At 41.1% G+C, this 24,535-nt stretch overlaps 1 protein-coding gene across 11 annotated transcripts in view; it reads left to right on the top strand.

Annotated features, from left to right (window-relative positions):
- Positions 1-24,535, top strand: part of plekha7b (pleckstrin homology domain containing, family A member 7b) — a 180,938-nt gene that overhangs the window by 99,574 nt on the left and 56,829 nt on the right. For all 11 annotated transcript variants that reach the window (XM_017700663.2, XM_037545308.1, XM_017700669.2 and 8 more), the window contains 4 exons: positions 15,685-15,796; positions 20,467-20,571; positions 22,085-22,157; positions 24,356-24,456. In XM_017700663.2, coding sequence (XP_017556152.1) covers positions 15,685-15,796; positions 20,467-20,571; positions 22,085-22,157; positions 24,356-24,456 — 391 coding nt within the window. The remainder of the gene's footprint in view (positions 1-15,684; positions 15,797-20,466; positions 20,572-22,084; positions 22,158-24,355; positions 24,457-24,535) is intronic.

Consider the following 24,535-nt stretch of genomic DNA (forward strand, 5'->3'; position numbering starts at 1 on the left):
ATGGATGTGTGTAATGTTTTCTTGTGATAATTCTTACAGCTCTTTTCTGTAGAACAAAAATAGAATTTGTAATTGTTTTGCACGCTTTCCCCCAGATTTCAATACAGTAAATCAAGTGTAGAACAATTTTTGCATTATACAACATATACTGAGCTTTGTCATTAACTCCCTTACTTTGTACAACACCGCAATGGATTTTTATTCTTAAATAATTTGTGGGGTTTCCATGTCAGCTTTTCATCAATGATAACACCCAAAAATTTCAGAGGCTTATAATTAGGCTTTCAGAGAAGCCCTAATATTTTCTTTAAAATAAACAATGGATTTCTGTAAAATCTGAAACAAAAATCAGAATGTAAAGTTTGTTTTTATATATTATTGATCGTCATATTTGTTGTATATAACCTGTGCTAAAAGTGTTAATACTCATTTCATTTTAAAGTTTTGGTTAAAAACAAAGGGTTACGTTGTTAAAATGCCCAGTGGAAAAGGATGTAATCAGACTTTTTTTTTCTCTGTGGCGTGTGGGTTGATACCCCCAAGATAGCTTTCTCGTTGCTTAGGACTTCAGGAACTGGACAGAGGGCTTGATGTTAACCACTAACATAATTAGGAACCAAAACTGGAATCAACCAAGCATGTATTGGCTTCTAATTACTTTGACTAATTTGTGATGATGATAGTTTACTCTAAGCTGGTAGCCTCATCGATGCATTTCACTCTGTTGTTAGAAATGGAAAACAGTGGCAGCAGCTCTTTGCTAGGGCTCTTAAAAAATCACTGTAAAACTGCTCCCATGTAAAATATATTTTAATGTGTCCATTACAAGCTTAGAATATAAGTTTCAGTTGTTGAGCTTGGTCTAGATTGGCCAAAAAGACATTAATATACTACCGGCGCTAACATACTACTAGAGTCCCATAGGGGTGCTAGCAGATTTTAACATAACAGAACTCTTTTGGCTTGTATTAGCCAGGTTTGGACAAATTGGGCTTCAAATTGAAAACCCAGCAGTAATAGTCATGGTTTGCCACTGATAGAAGTTTTGGGTTTGGGTGCATTTGACAGGGTTTAATTAGACAAAAAAAAGATTAAGGTGTTTTGTATTCAGGTTACATATTTAACCTGCTGTGTGTGCTATACTTCAATTGAACAGGTGGTGACTATCAGCTCAGTCTCTATAAAATAATGTTTTTCATCACATTAGGATAAATCCAATAAATCAAAGGTGTGCCGATAAATCCCCATGAACTCAAAGCAGGCCTTCATCTGAAGTCCCATTCGTAGCCAGTTAAGATCTGGCTTTTCCACTCGCGTCATGAATGGAAGTCTTTTGTTTTTCAGAGGAACAAGATACCAAGTGAGCAGGGAAATATCGAGTGACAGAACTTATCAGCGGCAATGACACACTGTCTGGGTGCTCATGAATGCTGTTTTCACCCCCATACCTCCCTTTTTTTTTTTTCCTTTACCTTTTTTTAAGCTGTCCATTCCCCTGACTTCCTCTCTAGCAGTGGAAAATGAACCTCGCCTAACAGCTGTGACATCCATGGGAAAGCCGCCAGTGCCATAAGCAGAGCCATATTGATATCAGCCAGGCTGTGGCTATCGCTCTCTATGACAGCCAGGGTGTGGGTTTTGACTTCTCTGGAATCCATATCTAGCTTTGAGGAGGATTTACTGCACCAGGCCTACACTCATCTGTACACACCCATCTGTTGTGAATGTGAGTGGGGGTAAATTGAGCCTCCCTCCCAAATTCCACTGCAGAGCGGAAAACATTCTCATTAGCTGCCAGCATACAAACACGTGTATTGATAGCACTGTTGCTCTCACTTTGGGCCATTAACTCACAGTTGTGGAGCCATAATATTGATCAGAAAGCCTGATCTGAGACCAGAGGGTTAAGAGAGGACGTCATTTAAGCACATTCGAACACTGTGGCAGAGTGCACTGAACTCCACACACAGTCCAGCACACTGAACTGCATGTTCTCTGTAGCCGTCTGCGTTATTTACCCCACAGGCAGAACTGATAGCACTGATTTCCATTACTCGAAAGAAGCTCTTCATCAGACTTTCTCTTCAGACAGAAAGGAAAAACTCTTAGACCTACAATCAGTGCTTAGCATACCTGCAGCACAGATTTGTTCTGTGATGGGGTGGTAAATAATTTGTTTTGCAATACTTCTCTTTCTTTTCTCAAACAGATACTGAAAAACTACTGATCTTTAAAGGGTCCATGTCCTAAGTTTTGGTTATATTGTATTGTTACTGTACCTTTCAGACTGACCCCTGTTCTCTCACCCTATGTTATGCCTCAGTCTAAAAGTACTCTGGGCTGAAACACTCCTTACAACTTCGCTATCATTTGTTGCTCCTAAACTCTTGAATTTCATTCCTTTGACTTATTACACAGCATGCTTTCAATATATGGACCATATGGAGTGAGTATGTTTTGAAACTTTAACAGTGATTATAAATGTTTATAAATATTATAAATATCAAACTCTCATTTCAAAGAGTTATTCATTCATGATTGGGCAATTTGAAAATTAGTTGTATTTAATTCAAGCACTTAAGATGTGCCATCTTATAGTACTGTGCTACCCTACAGGAAGAAATATTTATTTACGCTATCACAGAGACACCCAGACATGTCACTTACACTTATTTTTAGCAATTTGACTGTTTAAAAGAATAACTTTTTGTAATTCTAGTATAATGCTTAGCTAGCTACTTGGTTTTCTTAAATTATTGTTAGGTTATGTGTGGCTAGGCCTAAGAGTTTCTTCATTCATATATTGAAATTGAAAGCACTTATTTAATTGCAAGAGCTGCAGTTATATCTAATTATGTATTAAATAATATGGCTTAAATATGGCTTTTTGGGTGGTAAACATTTTCCCTATTAACAATAAGCTTGCAAACGGCCTGTAACTGACCAATCAGAAGCAACTAAACACTCAATGATGCATACATGACAGAGTTCAAGACTGAAGCCATAAAAAGTAAAAGTTCTGCTCTACTTGGCCAAAAACAAAAACATGTCCAAACTTGAATTTAAAGAAAACAACCATTATTTAAATCAGTCACAATATTAGTCTAAGAAAATCACACTTTTTCCTGAATTGTTCAGCTCTTCGTATGCCTGTTGTGGCTGTCACATGACCTGCTTTACTTTGCTTTACATTATGTTGCATAGAGATGGCATGTTGTTATCGATGGGTACCTGTAGGATGCTGGATCAACCAGATCAGATGTTGGAGGGAAAAAGAATGAACAGGCTAACGGGTGAAAAATCAAACACATAACCACATAATCTCCATAGACAAACATTGGCAGTAGAAAGAGTTGTGCTGAACTTAGTGACTTTAAATGTGACACTGTCATAAGATGTCACCTTTACCCCAAGTCAAATTGTGAAATTATTGTCATGGTGGAGATGCCCCAGTCAGCTGTAAGTGCTATTATTGTTAAATGAATGCATTTAGGTGCAACAACAGCTCTACCACAAAGAAGCAGACCATACACACTCACAGAGTGGGGAAGCACACAGCATGTAAAAATCACCAACCTATCACTGCACTTAGTCTGCCTCCAGACAGCAACATCAGCACAAGAACTCTGCATTGGGAGCTTCATGACATGGGTATCCATGGCTGAGCAGCTGCACAAAAGCCAAAGATCACTATGCGCAAGCCAGGTTGGCTGGAGTAGAATAAAGCACACTGTCTGAACTCTGGAACAGGTGTCAGTAAATGTTTGGTCATGTGATGTAGCGCTCACTCACACTGTGTGATGTAATGTTAGCTGTGTATTTTTGAGGAGGAACAGAATGTTTGAGTAGTTTTTAAGAAAATATATAGGTATTGACCGATACTCGAGGTTTCATTATCGGAATCGGAGAAGGGAAAAGTGGTGATTCTGTAATATTTAAGGCCAGATTATTAATGCACCACATTTATTCTTCCTTTCCTCTGCTATCTGTCCTGCTGTTATCGTGCCATCTCTAGTAGTTACACCTGAAATGTGAGCTGTGGTCTGAGGTCATGCTCAAACTGAATACATCTATATGTATCAGATAATGTGTTTTGAACATGGATGGTTTTAGATGACTTAGCTGGCTGGAATGTTCCCAGCTTTTTCAGCCCGTAAGCCGTGCTGCATCATCGAGCAGCTTAGGACATTCCAGGGTAAAATGAATGGACCACTGTACGTGGCTATAACTCATGGATGGCTCTAAGATATGGGTAATAGTTGGGCTGTGTGGCGTTCAGTGCCCACTGAGCGCAGGATCTAGTCATATCTCTCTGGTAAAGGCTCAGTTGGGCATCAGCCTAAATGTCCTCGTGTGAAATATGTAACCCTGGCGTCTCTTTGCAAGCATCACAAAGAACATCCCCAAAAAAGAGCCAGCTAAACAATACGAAGTGTGAATCAAAAGGAATCGGGTCCCACGGTGCCCGACAGACATGAGGCAGAAGTGTTGGCTGGGGGCCAGCTCGTGAGCTGAAAGATAAAGAGGGAAAGCAAAAGAAAGTTGCTCCGTTGTGGCCCTGCTGGTGTTGTTTCCTGCTGTTTTGATGTTCAGCTTTGGCCTCAAAACGCCTCCTGACACTTCACCATAGACGGACACACCACAGGAAGCCCTCACGTTCCACAGGAAAAAAACATAAATTATAACCTCTGTAATGTGGAGGCAGAACAATGAGGGGTGTGCGCGTTTCTGTGAGTCTGTAGTCAGGCTTGGTCACTGTCTCGTGCTGTAAGCATGCACTGCTCCGAAAATGAAAGCATCAGCTTGTCGCAGGGCTCCGAAATGTGCTTGGTGGGGTGAGTTCTAGCTGCTTAACCACTATGTTTCACTTTTTTAAAATTCTTTTTATTTAATTTAATGACTTTGTGCTCTGTCACCTGGAATCTGCAACTTTTATGCAGTGCTGGCATTGTTTGTCATCAGCATTATCTCTGAGCTAAGCGCCTACAGAGGCCTTGATTTATATAGAATCAACATAATGGTGTTTTATAATGCTTTTGGAATGTGTCATCATGCGCTATTGTCGTTGTGCTAAGATACAGCACATACTTTTCTGAGTACATCATGGGAATCCTGAGTACCAGGCCTGTCATGGTTAAGACATTTTCCCTGATTTTCCAATTGTCATTTGGGGCAGTTGTGGGCTGGAGGTTAGGGAACTGGCCTTGTGACCGGAAGGTTGCTGGTTCGATTCCCAGTGTTGACAGTTCATGACTGAGGTGTCCTTGAGCAAGAAACCTAACCCCCGATTGCTCCCCAGGCGCTGTGCATAGGGCTGCCCACCACTCCAGGCAAGTGTGCTCACTGCCCCCTTGTGTGTGTGTGTGTGTGTGTGTGTGTGTGTGTGTGTGTGTGTGTGTGTGTGTGTATTTGGTGTTTCACTTCATGGATGGGTTAAATGTAGAGGTGGAATTTCCCCGTTTGTGGGATTAAAAAGTATTTATATATATAAAAAAGTATATACTATTAAAGTTCCTGAAGCAGCTACATCAGCTGATTAGCTAACTTACTACACAATCACATGTCTGCAGTTACACAGTAAAATGTGTAGAATCAGCCAAATCAGCCAAGCTAACTAACAAATATTCCCCGAAACATGTTGCGGCACCCAGTGAAATGTTTTCTTGTTTTCATAAGGAGCATAACCTGTTCCAGTGAATGTGTTTTCTTGCTTTGTTTTAGTTACATGTATTCGTCTCAACCCTGTTCACACATTTCGCTTGTTATAATAAAAGTTTATCATGATTGCTACACTAACAACCGTGGACATTTCGGTCATCTCAAATAATTGCAATCAGGCGATTATGTCATAATTGTGACAGGCCTACTGAGAACTTCAATAACACTAAATAACTTTGTTCATCATAGAAAGATGAAAGACTATACACTAACTTTTTTTTTTTTTTGCAAAACTCTTGCTTAGTTTTTGTTGCTAACGTTCAGTTCAGACAACAGATGGAATCTGTAGCACATGCACTAACAGAATGGAATAATCCAAAAATTAGAAGCATGTTCAAGCAAACCAAAAAAAAGATTCCATGATCAAACTATTGAAACTTTAGCAACTAGACATTAAAGTGAAGCTCATTTAGAGATGATTGTGAGTTACTGAGAGGCATGTCAATCATATTTCTGTCAGTTATAGTGAGCCTGTAAATAATAATAGCCTGTAAATAAAAATAAATAATAGATAGCCTGTAAATAATAAGTGTCTAATGCAGAAGTGCCCGATCCCGGTCTTGGATATCTGCTACTCTGGAGGGGTCAGATTTAGCCCACCTGCCTCTAACATCCAGATTCCACTGAAAGCCTTCAGTACCTGGATCAGGTGTGTTAGATTAGGGTGCTAAACTCCCTGTTTACATTTACAGCACAATCCTTTGTACCATATCATTCAAAAGACAATTTTTTGTTTCTCTATATTCTTTGATTGAAGTACAGGGGCAGATGGATTCTGCTGACTGTCAGAGTATGACTCTTTTTCCACACCCTAGTCAAATCCTGAAGAATGAAATCATGTCCTGTCCACATATTTCACTGTTTATTTCACTCTGAAATATGCCATGTTAAGGAAGAAAAGTGCATTCTGATCAACATTTTTGTTGACATTTTGTGTTGTAGCATTAATATTTAGGTAAAGGTTACGTTTGGGTGCATTTTTGTGTGGTTTTGTTATCTTGTTGTTTTTCACTATGATGATGTTTCATGTTCATGTTTAGTAGTACAGCCTGTTTTATTGTAATAAAGGTAAACCACTGGTGACCTCCAGCTCAGCAGGATGGTAGATTTCCAGGACCAGGATTGAGCACCCCTGGTCTGGTAAATGCATAAACTATTGTCTCAATTTTTTTCTTAGATTTTTACCAGTTATTTCTTTTTTCCTCCTGTCCCTTTGTTACATTTACAGCATTTTAAAATAGTTATTTTTAGCAAACATTTCACTAAAATGAAAGAATGTTATTATAGTTTTTTTATAGATTTTTTTGATTGTGGCACTGCTTTTTTGATTGTATGTCCTCCATTACACTGGACACAATCAGGGGTGCTGGTTTGGTCAGACAGGTGATGGTAGCAACATTGAGAGGGAAGAACATGAAAGTTATAACAGCACAAAATACGATAGATTTTAAATTGAAGAAGAAAAAATATCGGATTGGTCTTTGGCATCGATCAATATTCTAACTCCAGGTATCAGGAATCCGTATCGGGAGAGAAAAAGCTGAATCGGTGCAGCCCTGGTTTTGTATTACACTCATTGTGTGCTGTGCAGCATCAGCAGGAGGTGAATCTTTTATTATTGTTTGTGAGTGGAGTCTAAAGGGATTGGTGCGTCAGTGGCTGTGGTTGTCAGAGTAGACAGCCTGACACTGCACTGATTTGAGGCTAACCTACTCCACCCACACACACTCACACGGCTGACACACCGCTGGGACCTTCCGAGTGACGCTGAGGACACACATTACACTCTTGAATGGCTCCATGCGTTCAGTAAAACCAAAGAAAAATGTGTGTCTTTTTCTAGCCAAGTTGGCAAAACGTTTCTTCACAAATCTACTCACACTTGAAGTGTTTTGCTGAAAGCCCAAAACCCGTGTGATTTCAGGTCCTCTCTTAGTTTACACTGCACAGAACCTGTTTTTTGAGCCAACTGAAAGATGAAAGTGTACTGCATGTACTCAGGCTCCATCAGATGCCCCGGCAGTGGTGTAACTTTCAGATGAGGCTCCAGTGGAGTTTCTCAGACGTGTCATTAACAAGCTTAAGTTTCAGCTGCAGAGTCTTTAAGTACGTCGTCCTGGAGGTGATGTGTCCTCCGAGCTTGAGAAGCCTTGAGAAGGATTAACTAATGGTTTGTGTAGTGTAAGTTGTCTGTAAACATGGCTGGTAGAGTGACATGAATTTTTTATGTTTACTTTCAGAGGTAAGTTTACGTCCTGTCCCAGAACGCTAAGCCCTTTGGACCAGGCAGAATGCTTTCTCTCTTAAAACAGATTAAATAACAGTGGAGACTGTTTGATACAATTGGTAGAATATTATTTCTCTCATGGGGTTCATTATAAGTTCATGTCTTTCCTGGCAAGGTTTGTAGCGGATGCTGGTGCCTGAAAGCAGTTTAATATGTTTGTGGTTATAGGCAGGCTTGGCACTGGAAGGGGCCTCCGGATGACTGCAGTGATAGCTGTTGGAACTTCTTTCCTTTTTCTGTCACTAGCCCAAAATATTAGACAGTAAAGGTCCCTGGAGCTGTGTGTGTGGCTAATTTTTAAAGTCTAGGCTGCATTTCTCGACCGTTACGTCATGGCAGGCCTTTCCAAAACGAAATATCCTTCATATACAGGCTAGAAATGCAGCCTACATTTGGAGTGATTTCAAGGACACATCAGATGTTTCCTTCCAGGCCTTTAGTTACCCACAGTTCTGTGCACATGAATGACGCAAAAGAGAAAAAAAAAATGCCTTTGGTACCTTAAAAAGTGTACTTAATTCAAGCATTTGTGTGTATATGTTCCATATATCATTTTATTTAGAAGTCTTTGTATTATAATATGTATTGTATTGTGCTACATAAAATCATCTCCCCTATTGCTGTGAAGAAATGAAAAAGCAACGAACTCAGTACACTGGCCTCCATTTTCTCTCACCAGCTCCCTCATGAGTTTGGCGCCGCTCTGGTGGCGTCACCATGCAGAATCATTAGTGCTGCTCCATTTGTGTGACCAACAGGCTACTAAGGAGGAGTCTTCCTAGGACAGACCTATCAAGGACCCACAGTACCTTGGCTGCAGCCTCGGCTTTAAAGCGCAGCTATTGTGTTGTCTGCATCATGCGCATATCGGGAACCTCAGATTTTCTCTGTTAAAAAAGAATGGTGTGGTCAAAAATCTCCTCCGTCACACCTTGTGGGAAAAAGTTTCACACATGATGTTTCATCCTGTACTTTTCCTCTTTGAGTTTCGCTGGAAGTGTGATATTATTTAGACATCAAAAATACAAAACAAATGACATACATGCTGCAGGCAAAGCAACTTACCCATAGTTGACAAGCCTCACTCTTTTGTGTGGAGTATGTTGAATTGAATTCAGAACTGAATTGAATATGTGCACACTAGTGAACACACACTAGGGGGCAGTGAGCACACTTGCCCAGAGCGGTGGGCAGCCCTATCCACAGCACCCGGGGAGCAGTTGGGGGTTAGATGTCTTGCTCAAGGGCACTTTAGTCACGTGTCGTCAGCCAAGGGGTTCAAACCGGTGACCTTCTGGTCACAAAGCTGGTCCCCTAACCAGGGGGTGGTCATGGGCTACAGGTTAGGTGCGATGTAAGGTGGTGGTGGCTAGTTCAGTTCCATGCGCAGCAGTGTAGGCTTGCATGTGGCATTATTTGTATTTGGACTCATTCAAACAATCTGGCACCTTCAATAGGAAAACTGTCTGGACAGCTAGATGTATAATTGTGCTGCTTGTATGACAGGTGCGATTGAGTTCCTGCTATAGAATTATGGCACAACTCCAGAGTTCTGTTACTTTATTTTAAACCAACAGATTAACGTTCACTTTTTCACTCATTTACTTTCAGAGATATAATTATATGCAAATGTCTGTGTGCTCCTGGCAAATTATGTGTAATGTTGATGCTCTAAGTGAAAATAAGTTCACTTCTTCTACAGAGTTCACATCTTCTGCACATTTAAATGCACAGTTACTGTTTTTTTGCTGAATTTAACACACAAACATACAACCCGGCCTGTGCAAAAGTTACAGCACATTTTCAATTCAAATTTATTCAATTCAATTTAGCTTTATTGTCATTATACAATACAGGGTAGTACAGTATAACGAAACACTGTCGGGCTACTTTTCCAGTGCAGTAATAAAAGATGCATAGTAAACAGTGCAAAGACACGAGACCGTAAAAGACAGACAAGATGTGCATAGGCAAGCGTTATAGGTGTACTGGACATATAGACAGTGCACAGTCAGATATTCAAGTGTATCAGGTATATAGACAGAAATGTGCATGGTGAATTGCAGTACAGTACAATAAATGCAGAAGTATTATTGGTAAAAACAGATGTAAATGGTGATCTGTATATAAAGTGTACAGTGCAGGTACAGAGTAGCAGCATAATGTTCAGGTAGCATCTTAAATAAACAGGAAAAGTATAAATATATAAATATACTGGGAAATAAGGCTTAGTCAGAGATGAAGTGCACAGCATACAGTCCTCAGAGCTGGTCAAGCTCAGTGTGTAGTGTGCTGGGTGATCAGGCTGATCAGTAACAGACTGTAGTGTTGTTGTTAAGCACAGGTCGATGCTGCCAGTGTGACCAGTTTGACAGCTCAGGGATAGAAACTGGTCTTGAACCTGGTGGTTTGGCTCGGATGTTCTGGTACCTCTTTCCGGATGGCAGAGGATGGAACAAGGGGTGGCTGGGATGTGTGGGGTCTGAGGATATGTTGATGACTTTCCTCTCACATTGCTCGTCATATATATCCTCTATGGGTGGGAGGACAGCTGCGGTGATGTGCTGAGCAGTTCTGACCATCCTCTGCAGGGCCTTGCGTTCAGCAGCAGCTGCCGTACCAGACGGTGATGCAGCTGGACAAGATGCTCTCCACTGTGGCTCTGTAGAAGTTGCAGAGGAGCTGTTGTGGCAGGTTGACTTTTTTTAAGCTTCTGAGGAAGTGAAGGCGTTGTTGGCTTTTCCTGATGATGTGGGATGTGTTAAGCGACTAGTTGAGATACTCAGATATGTAGACACCAAGACATTTGAAGCTGTTCACCCTTTCCACCATCGCCCCCTCGATGCTCAGTGGTGCATGCTCTCTACTTCCCGTCCTGAAGTCAACAACCAGTTCTTTGGTTTTGCTGACGTTGAGGGAGAGGTTGGTAGCACACCACTCTGTGAGGAGCTTGACTTCCTCGCTGTATGGTCCTTCATCATTGTTGGTGATGCCTATAATTGTGGTGTCATCCGCAAATTTTATGAAAGTATTGGAGCTGTGTTTTGTAGTGCAGTCATAGGTGTACAGTGTGTAGAGCATTGGTCAGAGGACACAGCCTTGTGTACAGCCTGTGCTGAGTGTGAGGGAGGGGGAGGTGTGTTCACCCATCCTAACACACTGGGGTCTGCAGGTGAGGAAGTCCATAATCCAGCTGCACAGGGTGTGACTTATTCCAAGATGTGTTGTGAGCTTGGAGACGAGTCTGGAGGGGATGATGGTGTTGAAGGCGGAGCTGAAGTCGATGAACAGCATTCTCACATAGGTGTTAGTTCCTTCCAGGTGGCTGAGTGCAGTGTGCATTGCCAGAGAGACTGCGTCCTCAGTAGATCTGTTTGCCCGGTAGGCAAACTGGTGGGAGTCCAGGGTGCTGGGGAGGTTCCTCTTTAAGTGAGTGAGGATCAGACTCTCGAGGCACTTCATGACTATGGGTGTGAGAGCAATGGGGCGGTAGTCATTCATCCTTGAGATGGTGGTTTTCTTTGGGATGGGGAAGATGGTTGTGACTTTGAAGCAGGCAGGAACAACAGGGAGATGTTGAAAATGTCCGTGAAAGTAGCAGTCAGCTGATTGGCACACGCTTTCAGGACCTTCCTTGGAATGCCATCAGGGCCTGCTGCTTTCCGAGTATATTATGTTTTTTGTTAAATATGTTAAAACTAACTAAGCCGATAAATGGTGATTGTGCACTAAATTTGAAATTTAAGTTCACTGTAGTTGTGAATTCACTGTAAAAAGTTCACTGTAGGTTATGTGTTCGTTTATTTTCGCTTAAAAGAACAATTAAACATGCAGTTCAGCCAGCGGTGTTAATGTTTTGACAGGCATTTGTATGTATTCAGCAATTAAGCTGTGAATCATCAGGTATGGTGGTCAAGTTTGTTAGGCTCTTAAAGTCACCCTGAAAACCAAAATGGACCTTTTTTACCTTGTCATGTTATTGATCATTTTAAGGGAAATCCTTTGTACCATATCATTCAAAAGACACTTTTTTTGTTTCTCTATATTCTTTGATTGAAGTGCAGGGGCAGATGAATTCTGCTGAACGTCAGATTATGACTCTTTTTCACAACCCAGTCAAATCCTGAAGAATAAAATCATGTCCCGTCTACATATTTCACTGTTTCACTCTGAAATATGCCATGTTAAGAAAGAAAAGTGCATTCTGATCAACATTTTTGTTGGCGTTTTGTGTTGTAGCATTAACTTTGATCTTAATGCTACAACACAAATGATGTGATGATGTTTCATGTTCATGTTCATGTTTAGTAGTACAGCCTGCATTATTGTAATAAAGGTAAACCACTGGTGACTTCCAGCTCAGCAGCCTCTGTAAAGCCTGGCATAACAGCGTGAAACCATGAAAATCCTCCGAAATGAACGACTCTCCTCACTAAATGTTCGATTTCCTTTTAGCCAAATCATATATCGATCAGTTCCTGGTGTTTAACCTGCTGTTGAGCTCATCTGTAGCTTTGTGTCAGTGGCCCAGTGCTTTGTCTGACATTCAGGTAATAATTTATTATTAAAGCAGATGAGCCAGTCTTGAGTCTTTCTGCCTTGTTAGGTATGCCTCAGGTTGAGTGTGTGTGGAATTCCTCGAGAGCTGCTGAAAGATGTAGTATCATTCATGGTCCAGAACAGTACCGGTGAGTCCAGTGACCTTGGACAGTAGAGGTGTGGAGTGACCTCAGCGTTGCCTTGCATTCCCCAAGCATATGATGTTCTGTAGCCTCCTCCTGAGGGAGTTCATGGCCAAACAAGCTAAACGTGGATGACCTCTGGGAGCCTGCTGTCACCTAAATAACATGAGCTTATACTTCAGCTCTAATCCTGTTATAACCCCCACTTGATGCCACTTCAATGGAGGGAGAATGTTAGTAATGCAAGAGGCTGGAAATGGAGCGAGTGAAGAGCGTGTGAATGTCCTTCTTTGGAAACACTCACCCTTATAGGCTTTCCATGAGAGGATGTGTGTACGTTTGGGATGTCGGAATGATTTGATGGTATGTCTGAAAGCTAATGGCAGCTGAGGACCTGCACCCACACTCCTTAAAAAGGTTTTTAAATGGTTCTTGGCTTGGCTGTGCTGGTCTTGGAAAGACTTTTAATTTGTATTGAAGCTTTGTATAATAGGAGGTTCTTTGAACGTCATTAAATATTGATTTGATTTATCAGATGCTGAAAATTAAAAAGTAAACGATAATAAATTACCTGCCTAGACTGATCAATCTACAATCTACAAGCTACAACAAGCTACAATCATTGGAAGTCTACAGAATGCTCCCCAAACAAATTCTGGACAACTTGGGCCTGATGACACTGTGCATTATCCTGCTGGAATATCCTATCATTGTGGGGGTTCATGAAGTCCATGAAGGTCTGCAAATGGTCACCAAGCAATGAAATGCAACGCTCACCAGTCAATGATGTATTTGGATGTTAAGACCCAACCCATGCTATGAGAACACACCTTGCACCAGCATGGAACCAGCCTGCACAGTGCCTTGTTGACAACTGGGGTCCATGGCTTCATTGAGTCTTCGCCACACTTGAGCCCTACCATAAGCCTCAAACAATTGGTTCCATGACTCATTGGACCACACCACATGTTGCCAGTTCTCTAAGGTCTAGTTGGCAACCTTATGAGCCCAGGTGAGGCGCTGTGTCCGGTGATGTGGTGTTAACAGAGGCACTCTGGTGGGTCTTCTGCTCCCATATCTTTTATCTATCCTTTTATGACGTATTCCTGGTACACATGTGATGTAGGTCGAGGAATGTTAAATGCCTGCCCAGCTTTGAAATGGACTGTCTCATCTGTCTGTCACTCACTATCATAACTTGTTGCCTTGCCATGAGCATCTCACTCACAAGATAGCACCTCTCAATTTGTTTAGATGAAGGTGCTTTCAAGCCATCCCCTAAGGTAATGCCTCTTCATAGTCAATTTACTTAGTTCATAGTCAGTTTACATACTTTACTTCCCATGATTTTTTGGCATGTCGGTGTGTATTTTTATTATGGTGGTTAACAGTATGGTGTCTATCAGAGATTTGTGAGATCCGATTTGTGTGAGGCTGTGAGATTTATTTTATTTGGTTTAATAACAACAACAACACCAACAACACCAACAACAACACCACCAACAACAACAACCCCTTTTATATTATCCACAGTTGCATTAATTGTTAACAAAATTGTCAGATGATTGTCATCAACGTTAGGGTTGGGGTTAGGATTGGGATTAGGGTCTGAGTTGAATTTAAATTAAAGTCAGTGTTTTGGATTTAGTGTAGGGTACGCATCACAGTTAGCTGCATCTAACGATGAGTGTGTTTACATGCAATAAATAATCCGATAACTGCAGAAAATCAGATTTCGTCAGTAATACAATCAACATGTTTATAAGCACTTGAGTGATCAGGTAGATGGGGAAACTCCAGGTCTACATGAGCCAGACAGTAATCAGATTTCTGTTTTACAGCCAGCCAATAAACTCACAGAAGAAGACGTGACATAAACGTAACATAAAACTCAGCTTTTTTTAAACATCGCACCACTTTGCATGAAAATTTGAACATCTAGAAGATAGAAACAATATTTAACTCGCCCACCCCCAAACTGTTATGCTGCCATCTCACAGCAACGCTGCTCACTTATTTCCGGTCTGTTTTGCGAATGTGCAGACTGAGTAATCTCAAAGAAATCCGAGAAAGAGTTTACATGCACTAAGAAACCTGATTACTGAGCCTCTCTGATTTCTAGATCAGAGTACAGTGTTTACATGACCATTTGAATTATCAGATAACTGCAGAAATCTGATTGTGATTGGATTATTGAGTGTATGTAAACGCACTCACCGATTTCCGTAATTGATTCATAATTGTTGGTAATGGCTTTGATTAATCTAGACTTTTGTACTCCATTGTAATTTATCATGAAATATCATCATACTGGCCATTCCTACTTTAGAGTTTTATTTAATGGAGTCTTTTACATTTGGTTTAAAGTTTGGTTGCATTTAATCAATATATAGTTGAATGTTATTTAAAGACAAGGTGACCATCTACAGAGCTCTCAAAATCAAGTGCCTGCTTCTGCTTAGTTGTTGATCTGGATGTTTAAATCATGTAAATCTCTTTTAAAGAATTCACTGTTTTCTTTCTTCTTCTGTCACAGGATATCATCACTGCAGAGTGGTGTTTTCTCCATTGTTGTTTAATGTATTACCTCTTGTTATTGTGTTCATGACTGTAAAGCACCTTCAAGATTGGAAAAACCACTATATCAGTACAAATGATGACGTCTCCTAGTCAGAATAACCAGAACCAGTACTCAGGAGAGAGTCACTTATGGTACTACAGAGGTAGATGTTTGTGAAGTGGAAATCGCTTCTCTCGCTGTCCTGCTTTGTGAATGTTCTCTCTCCTGCCATTTTATTTGACAATGTGCTACTTTCAGTTGTACAGATTTTTTGTGTCCTTTGTGTTTTTCACTGTAAAAGAATCTGCGCCTTGTGGCAGCACAGTGCCCGTTCCAGACAAAGACCCCTTACTTTCTCCACTGTCACATCGGCAGTGATTTCATGTTGACCATCCTGCCTGCTGTTGTCTGAGCTCTCGTGTGTCTTTTTCCTGCAGATCCAATTCCCGCATGTCCAAGCCTCCACCAGAGCCAGGGCCTCCCAGCATGGTCAGCGAGTCCTTAACAGCAGTCACCTCAACCACTGTGGACACCACCTCAGGAGTGAAGGTCAGGGATTTAGACAGGTTACACAATGTATGATTTCAGACTTGTTTTACAGATGGACTGACACCACATACACACTGCAGGCCAAAGCACCTCACACCGGGGTCAGTTATAGTTTACCAGGGTTTTGCATTAGGGTGAGGGAACTGGGCCATCATCAGAAACTCTTTCCAGAACCTCAGAACCTATTTTGAGAGATGAGCTAAGCTAATTACTGGCTGATTTAAACTTCTGAGAAGATGCACGTGTAAATGTATCTGCATTGAGACATGAGTGACCCATTTATCTTGAAAATACTACCCAAAACACTGCCCCCTAGTGCACACTTTCACATTACATGCAAGTAGGAGTTTTTCATTTTGCAGTTCGGTCACCAAAAACAGCTACTTTTCAGCCTCCTGTTCAGATACGAAACTAATTTAGACTTTAGAATCTGTCGGTTATAATGTTAACACAGGCGCTGCGATACCAAGCCCACAGTGCTGATTAATACTGTGTATGTACAGTAAACGTGTTTCTATAATTGTGGCCGCAGATTGTGTGAATGTCTGTGCACTCAGCATATGTTCAGAGATAAACAGGCACAGAAACATATTTGTATGAATATCGTGGCGTCAACATCATAGCGCTATTAAAATTGTCACTGTTGTAGGATCTGAAATGGTAGAACAAAAAACTTGGGCTGATTTATTTATTCTTTAATAAATGTTCACACAAAGTGACTGGCGACCTGTCTAGGGTGTATCCTGCCTTCCGCCCGATGACCGCTGGGATAGGCTCCAGCACCATCCCCGCGACCCTGATGGAGAAGCGGCTCAGAAAGTGTGTGTGTGTGTGTGTGTGTGTGTGTTCACACAAAGTAACAGACAGCTGGTGTAAACTATGATGGAAATTCTTTTTACATGGCCGAGATGATATGCTGATGTTTTACTCTAATTATGGTTTATGCTGATGCATTTGGGTAGAAGAAAGCAAAGTATTTGTGTAGCGCTTTTTACACCAGGTGTTGTCACAAAGCAGCGTTACAGAACAATCAGTATTACAAAAAGAAAAAGAAAAGAAAATTTGGGTCCAAGCTCTCATGAGCGTCGCCAGTGGTGACAGTGGCAAGATAAAACTTCCAAAAAGAGGAAGAAATTTTGAGAGGAATCAGAACTCAGAAGGGAACCCGTCCTCCTCTGGTCGACACCGGACAGCAAACACAGTTAGTATGAAGTATTAAAGTACAAAACAGGGAAAAACAGGTGGAGCAATGGTGAATTTCATTAGGTTATGATAGCAGCAGCAGCAGCATCTGAGGGGGAGAATTGCAGTTGTACAGCAAGAAGCTCAGTGGTGATCAAGCCAGTCCAGAAGGCTGGCAGGTAGTGGCACCCGATCAAGGCAGAAGAGGCAGCAGCATGAGACGCACAGGATGGGCACCCAGAACTTTCCCAAGGCTGTGCTGGCTAACTGACAGTGCTATCAGCTGCCTCAGTAGACCTAAGTACACCTATAAGTGGATGGCGAAGCAGCTAGCATTAAATTATATCGAAACCTGATAGAGTTTTAAGGCTTATAGGGAAACTGAACTGTGTTTAAGCTATTTTTGCTCTCTGGCTCTGATGTTGACGAATGGGCTTTGTGGATCCTGTAATAGGTTAGTGATTTTTCCAGCGTGAGGGGGCTGTATTAAATCTCCTCCACCATCCAGTATGTGTGAGGAGTGCTAACACTGCATGAGTCACGCTGTGGGGGACTACCTGCCTCACTGAATGTCTCCACCACTTACTTAAAATTAAGGCAGCACCTGCATGGCACCTCAGAGTGTGGGTTAAAACTTTTTTAATTAAAGGAATAGTTTGGTACAACAGGAGCAAACTTGCTCATGTGCTGTCCTGACACGTGTGACATACTGTTATTTATAGTAACGATGCACCGAAATGGAAATTCTTGGCTGAAACCGAAATCCAGGATGCAGTGGGCTACAAACCAAAACAAAAAGCTGACAATATATTATTACTGCATGAAGGCTACAGTATATGCCATGAAATCCAACATCCTTGCCAACAGTTAATGGTTGGTTATCCAAGGCAATGATTTTTATTATTCTTAGGTATTGTGACCCTTCTTGATGTTTGACCTTAACAGAGATTATAAATCATTTGTCTAAACTGTGAATAGCTCCACTACTGCTCTGACTGTTTGAATATGTCTGTGCTGACTGGCACAGGAGAGTGGAAGAAACAACGAGTGTTTGTTTTTAATCGTTTATTTATCATTTTCATCATCATTAAAATTATTTATATAATCTTAGACCTCGAAACTGTGTTATTGACTTATTTATTCTTTCGGTGGCCCTAAAAAAGGGTGCGTCCCTAATCTATTTGAATGCACAAAATTATGTAGACAAAAATAGCAGCGGTCATCTTGAAGCCTGAATTTTGTCCATTATTTTGTCCGTTTTTATAAATGACAGTACATCATACCCTGTTCAAGTCTGTTTGTGACTTACCAACTCAGTGCAATTTGAGCCAACTGTGTAATCACTGAAGCCCCTTTTACGTCAGGCATTGTAAGCATTAATCAACATTAATTTTTTAGGATAGAAACCTATGTGAATTGCAGAAATACACTTTGTGTTTATATATTTTTGCCGCTTGCTGCATGAGGCATGCTAGCTGGCACAAAATGTATTCTTGCTGTGTTGTGCAGTCTAGGCCCAGAGTCAAAAGAGCGGACAGCTGTATTTGAAGCTGTAGCAGCAGTGTTACACTAATATAAACTGTTCTGGAACGGTGAGGGAAATAACTGAAGAATCAGCCTTTTAAATCCTTTTTCAAACAGTTAATGCCTAATAGAAATGCTCAAATGGAATCCACATTAAGTTTATCCAGACAGTTAGTAGAATAAAGACATCAGGTTGCCTTGAAGTATTCATTTATTAATTTACTGGAAAAAAACAGATGTACATCATTTAAGTGTTGAAGAAGGAAATGTTCTGTCCTACTTGAACATGTGACTAGACTTTTGTCTGGTGTAATGCTATGTTTGCAAATCAGACACGTACGGATAAAAAGGAACCCGTAAGATTTATTTGAAAAGAGATGAACAGGATGAACAACAGACCAGGTCAATAACCAGAAGAGCTGGATACAATACATAGGGGTAGGCGACTAACAGAAGGATTCTGGGAAGTGGAGTCCTTGATGGTTTGAGTGTCCGACTGAGAACCAGGAAGCATGACATCTGGTATGAAATAGCAAATTGACACACGTAATAGGTTTTAAGTTAAATTACCCTTATTAATCCCACAATGGGGAGATTTACCTCCTCATTAAACCCATCGGTGCACTGAAACACCCACATACCACACACTAGGGGGCAGTGAGTACACTTGCCCAGAGTGATGGGCAGTCCTATCCACAGCACACAGGGGATAGCAGTTGGGGGTTAGGTGCCTTGCTCAAGGCTCTTCAGTCTCCTCCTGTCAGCTCTGGGCATCGAGCCGGTGACCTTCCGTTCACAAGACTGGTTCTCCAGCCCACGACTGACCTAAAAGTCTGGTGCTCTACCAACTGAGTGATCCAGATCCTAATACATTGCTTGTGGTGTAAAATTGGCTTTAGGCACGCAGTTTATGGGATGCTAAGATTTAGAGTATAAGCTTCTATTACTTGTAAGCCACGCCAGCCTAACAGCTCCAGTGCAAAACCGAAACAGCAAAGATTGGACACCAAGCATGTCTTGTCTGATCGAATGAGATAAAGGGCAGATTATGTAAATTCTGTTTCTCACCAACCTATTTCTTTAAGAGCAGAATGTCTCTGAGCAGTGTATTCTGAGGCTCGTCGAGCTGCCAGACTGTGACCTTAGTGTGACATGCCTTGGCCCTCATCCTGGGCCTGCATGTGTGGCCTTCACCTGATACTTAGTCCATCTGGAAGGGTCTTTAGGATGTGATCCAGACTAAAAGGCTGGTCCCCTGCCAGTTTCACTAACAGTCCTGGAGACCCCATGTTCCCCCTCTGGCTACTCCACTGCAGCCAGCCTTGGCAGCAGCAACAGGAATGGTGGCTGCCCTCCATATTCCTCCCAGTGTGAATTTGTTGTTGACACATAATAACGTTCAGACTTGACAGGCAGGGGCACTAGTTTTAGTTGGGTTTTCAGTGTCTTGTCCATCATGGAAACTTTTGTTACATTTTGCCTGTATTTATGTTTCTAGAAGCCGAGATGAAATTAAAATAGTGCAGTGTACTTTTTTCGCAGTGGAATAGGAAAAGAGCATTGCCAAAGTTAGTCTCAAACAACATTAAGCTAATAAATAGTCAATAGTGTCTAAGCTTTGCACGTTCTGGATATGACTAATGTAGTGCGCAGAGAATCCACCAGCAAACTGTCAGATATTGGACTCATATTTTACAGCCGTGCATGCCAAGTGGGCCGCGCCTGCTTATGTAGAAAGCTTTTACTGTTTTTTCATTGCGAAAGAAGGAGGCAGTTTGTATTGAAATAATGTCAGAGCTTACACGTTTCATCAGTGATGATGTTCTGTATTACTAAACTGAGCCACTACCTTTTCCATACAGATCAAAACGTGCAGTGAGGAGGTTATGGATGCCTGCATTCCAGGATGCTGCTATGTTTTGTGAATCATACAAAACAGAGTATGATTTTTCTCCTTGTTTTAGAGCGTGAAACCCAGTGGGAAAGTGCACAGCTTTGGCAAGAGAGATCACGCCATTAAGAGGAACCCTAATGTCCCTGTCGTAGTGAGAGGATGGCTCTACAAGCAGGTGAGCTAAGCCATTAGCATCAAACTTATTTATGAGTAATTTATGAACCTCAGGCTAGTGCTGAGCTGTCAGACTCTCAAAAAAGGGGGATTCTTTAGTTTTTCTTTCTCAATAATGCGATTTTATATATATATTTTTTTACAGTTTAATAGTAGTTGTTCCAGTATGTGGGCGTGTCATATCACATAATGATTGACAATGACAATCTCCTTGGCAACGTAAATAACCTGGCGACAGTGGGGAGCATCACTGAGCAGTGGTTCAGCCCTATATGTTTGGGCCTCCCCCTGCAGGAAAATAGACCCCTTCGCTCCTCTCAACCATTCTCTGAACGGTGGGTGCAAAGTGCAAAATGGAGATAAAGCTGTCAGATGGTCATTTTAGACATCTAATTACATTTTTCAGCTAAACTCTCAACAGAAAAGATCAACATTAGTTTTACTCAGTAAATAATAGAAGGACATGAAGCTGGCATGTCCTCCTGAAGAGAAAATATTTCTCACTGTTTTTATGTATTTACATTGCATATAAAAAATTGCAGGTTCATATTTGTGTCATAGACATTGTGACCCCTGGTTCTTATTAACACCACTGTAAAGACATCTGTCTTTGTAAATTTCACATCAAACCACTCTGAACGACTTTGTTTGTGTCTTGAAGGTTGAATTATGCAGAGTTTTTAAAGATCAGTGGAATCGCCTTTAAGTGGGACAAAGCCATATTCGTCAGTGAGGCTATGAGCCACAGAGTGTGTTGTGGTTGATAACTTTGTTAAGATAGGGTTAAACAAAGTTCAGGGCAAACGTATTGGATGCTAAATTACTATGACCCCGCACTCTGACTAAGTAAACTCCACCATATGCACTCAGTGGATTGATTCTCTTATTAATGCTAACACTTATTACTTAGTAATTACAACAAATTATCCAGCGACTACTATGAAGCTATTATGTACACTATGCAGTCATAAGAGTGAGAAATTGAAGTGTACACCCTCACGTGGGTCTCTGAGAGTATAAGGGGTTAAACGCCTTTCTCATCTGGGCTTAGTGATAGATGAAGAATGAATGAAGTCATTTAAGGTGTTGCAGAAGGTAATTATGTCTAACATTGTCCAGAGCTCTGAAAGGCCTGTGCGTGGCCCCTCTGAGATAGAAGGCCATGGCCACGGTAATGACTGTATAAACATCCACTATAGCAATACAATCCACCCCCTAATGAAAGTCTAATGAAGAGGCAAATCTCCGTCAGGATTCTGAGGCCCAGCGAAGCCCCCACACGGGCCAAACACGGGAAATGAACTCCAATGATGCAGACTGCGGCGGGAACCCTTTTGCCTCAATTCAATTACAGAGGCCGCTAATGATATACATGAAGCTTGCTTATTTTATTTATTTATTTTTGTCTATGCCTGCTTTTTTCCTGTAAGCCGCAATTCCCCGGCTAATGGAACGTAATTAAAACGCAGCTCAGCCAAAAGAGGGCTGAACGGATGTTGTGCTTTCGCCCACAGGACAGCTCAGGGATGAGGCTGTGGAAGCGCAAGTGGTTTGTGTTGTCGGATTACTGCCTCTTTTATTACAAAGGTGAGTCACGCTGCACTTCTGGCAATGCAGAGTGATTGATTATAATTAGATGAAGCAATACAAAGCAGCTCTGGGCTCTTGTTTGGGGAACACGATTTCTTTTCCATTCACCAAATATGAAACTGGGTGTCTGAGCGGTAGTGATGCACCGATCCAATGTACTAAATCAGTTTGGGTAATACTTACCTTATTAACGCCTTGAAACACAAGTGAATAGTATTATTCTGCTGTTTAACCCTGGTGTGGTGTTCAGGATTGTGGGATCCATATGCATTGTTTACCAAAAGAAAAAAAAATGATGTGATTTATTAATATGTCAGCCTCAGATTCTTGGTCTTTGCTCATTTTCTGTGAAGAACATATAAAATAAGCCATTTTCAGTGTCTTCACTCTGTACATCCCCCACACATCTATATTACACGTGTGGTGTTGGGCTGAACCCACGGGAAGTAAAAGTGTGGAAGTGCTTCCTTTTGTCTGTGTGTGTGTGTGTGTGTGTGTGTGTGTGTGTGTGTGGCTGGACAATATGGGCAGGCTGCTCACTGGCTGCAGTTGCTAAAGGAGATCCCTACGATGGCCAGTCATGATATTTTAAACAGCTGGTATTTTTACATAAACTGATATCGCTGTGTTGATTTAAATAAACAGTAATGTGGTGGGTGAACCAGACCACTGAGTAACAAACACATCAACACCACACAAGAGTTAATCTGCTCTTTTCTGGTATTAATGTGATTTTTCAACTCTGTTGTTGCATTTGTTGGATACAGTATTTAGTACAAATCAGGGATATAAGCATATATCTAACATAAATTTATGTAGAAGCCTAAATAAGTAAATATAAAACTCTTTCAACATTGTGTCCACCTTTATTACAACTTGCTTTCAGTTTTTCAAATAAATCTTCAGGGATATTTTTCCCATCTCCAAAGTTCAGTCTTGGATGATCCCCAGACTCGCAAACAGGTCTTCTGAGGGCTCTAGATTGTTGTTAGGAGTCCCATTTTCTCTATATCTTTTATTGATTTTTTTAAAACACTAGTTTTGGAAACTTAAGTAGATCACTTTAATTCTAATTTTCTCAAGAAATGTCTTCTGAAACTTGTACTTAATCATCATTTCGATTTGAAATTAAATAAATTAAGGGTGGTCTGGATGTTTTCGCACACTAACATATATAAAGAACATAATCTAGCAAAGCTAAAAATACCTTTTTAACAAGAAACTGCACAAATAGTAGTATAAGTCAGTTTTATTTTAATCCATCATTTGGGTTTTATTGTTACTTTGTTTAAACGAAATAACGAGTACTCGCTGATTAGAACTACATGGTGTTCACAGCTGATTCAACACGGCAGGAGGCTTTGCGAAAGTGATAGTGTATTCTACAGTAGCTCACAGAAAGCTCCAATAGCACATGCCATATTTTACTATGGCAGTAAGGATGTGCGTGTGCTGTAACCTGGTAGCAGATTTGAATGAGTTAGAGGGACCACCTCCAAATTCTCTGAATCATCAGCAGCAAGATGCTCGGTTAGATGGGGGTAAATGGATCGTATACCAGCAAGACGTGACAGATCATGACACTGGAACAGTGCAGGTTTACAAACCTTCTAGAATTACATTAAAAAATGGCTCAATCCTAAAAAGGCTGTTCATGTATGGATTAATTATAGAAGTATTCTCTGTGAAGTATTAACACGCTTGTTCACACATGATCCTTTCCATTGCTTTTCGGCTAAATCAATTAGAGAAACCAATGTTTCATATACTCTGACTAGAGTGTTACAACAAGAGACAATTAGTGCCCAGTTTACTGTGTTTGATCTTACTTTGCTACCATGACAAAAGAGCGCCCAGGTATCAGATCATTACTCAGTTCAGATATCAGAACAGGTATCAGGAAAAGCAGGATTGGTGCATCGCTACATTTTTGCGAGATATATTACACAGTTTTCATGTTGTTTTTTATGTATTTTTGTTTGTCGTTGATGTTTTCTTCATGCCTGCTTGATTTACCCAAATGAGAAATGGTGGGGCTCTACTTATGAACGATTCTCTTTCTTTTTTGGCTGTGCCTGGTGTGCACTTTTCGGAAAGTGGAGTGGAGATTTAGAGTGTACAGCTGTTGTAAGATATTTTAGCTGGGACTTTTATTTCCGGCATCACTGGATACGTTTTGTTCTGCTCCGCCACAGACAGTCGAGAGGAGACAGTTTTGGGCAGCATTCCACTGCCCAGCTACGTCATCGCACCAGTGGAGCCTGAAGACCACATCAGTCGCAAGTACGCCTTCAAGGTAAACACATTCAACCCAGGCCCACTTTGGGCATTTTCTCTAAATAGGCTGATTTAGGCTGGTTCTTAAATGTGCCTGT

The sequence above is a fragment of the Pygocentrus nattereri genome, chromosome 15 (assembly GCF_015220715.1).
Source record: "Pygocentrus nattereri isolate fPygNat1 chromosome 15, fPygNat1.pri, whole genome shotgun sequence".
In the NCBI taxonomy this organism is placed as follows: domain Eukaryota; kingdom Metazoa; phylum Chordata; class Actinopteri; order Characiformes; family Serrasalmidae; genus Pygocentrus; species Pygocentrus nattereri.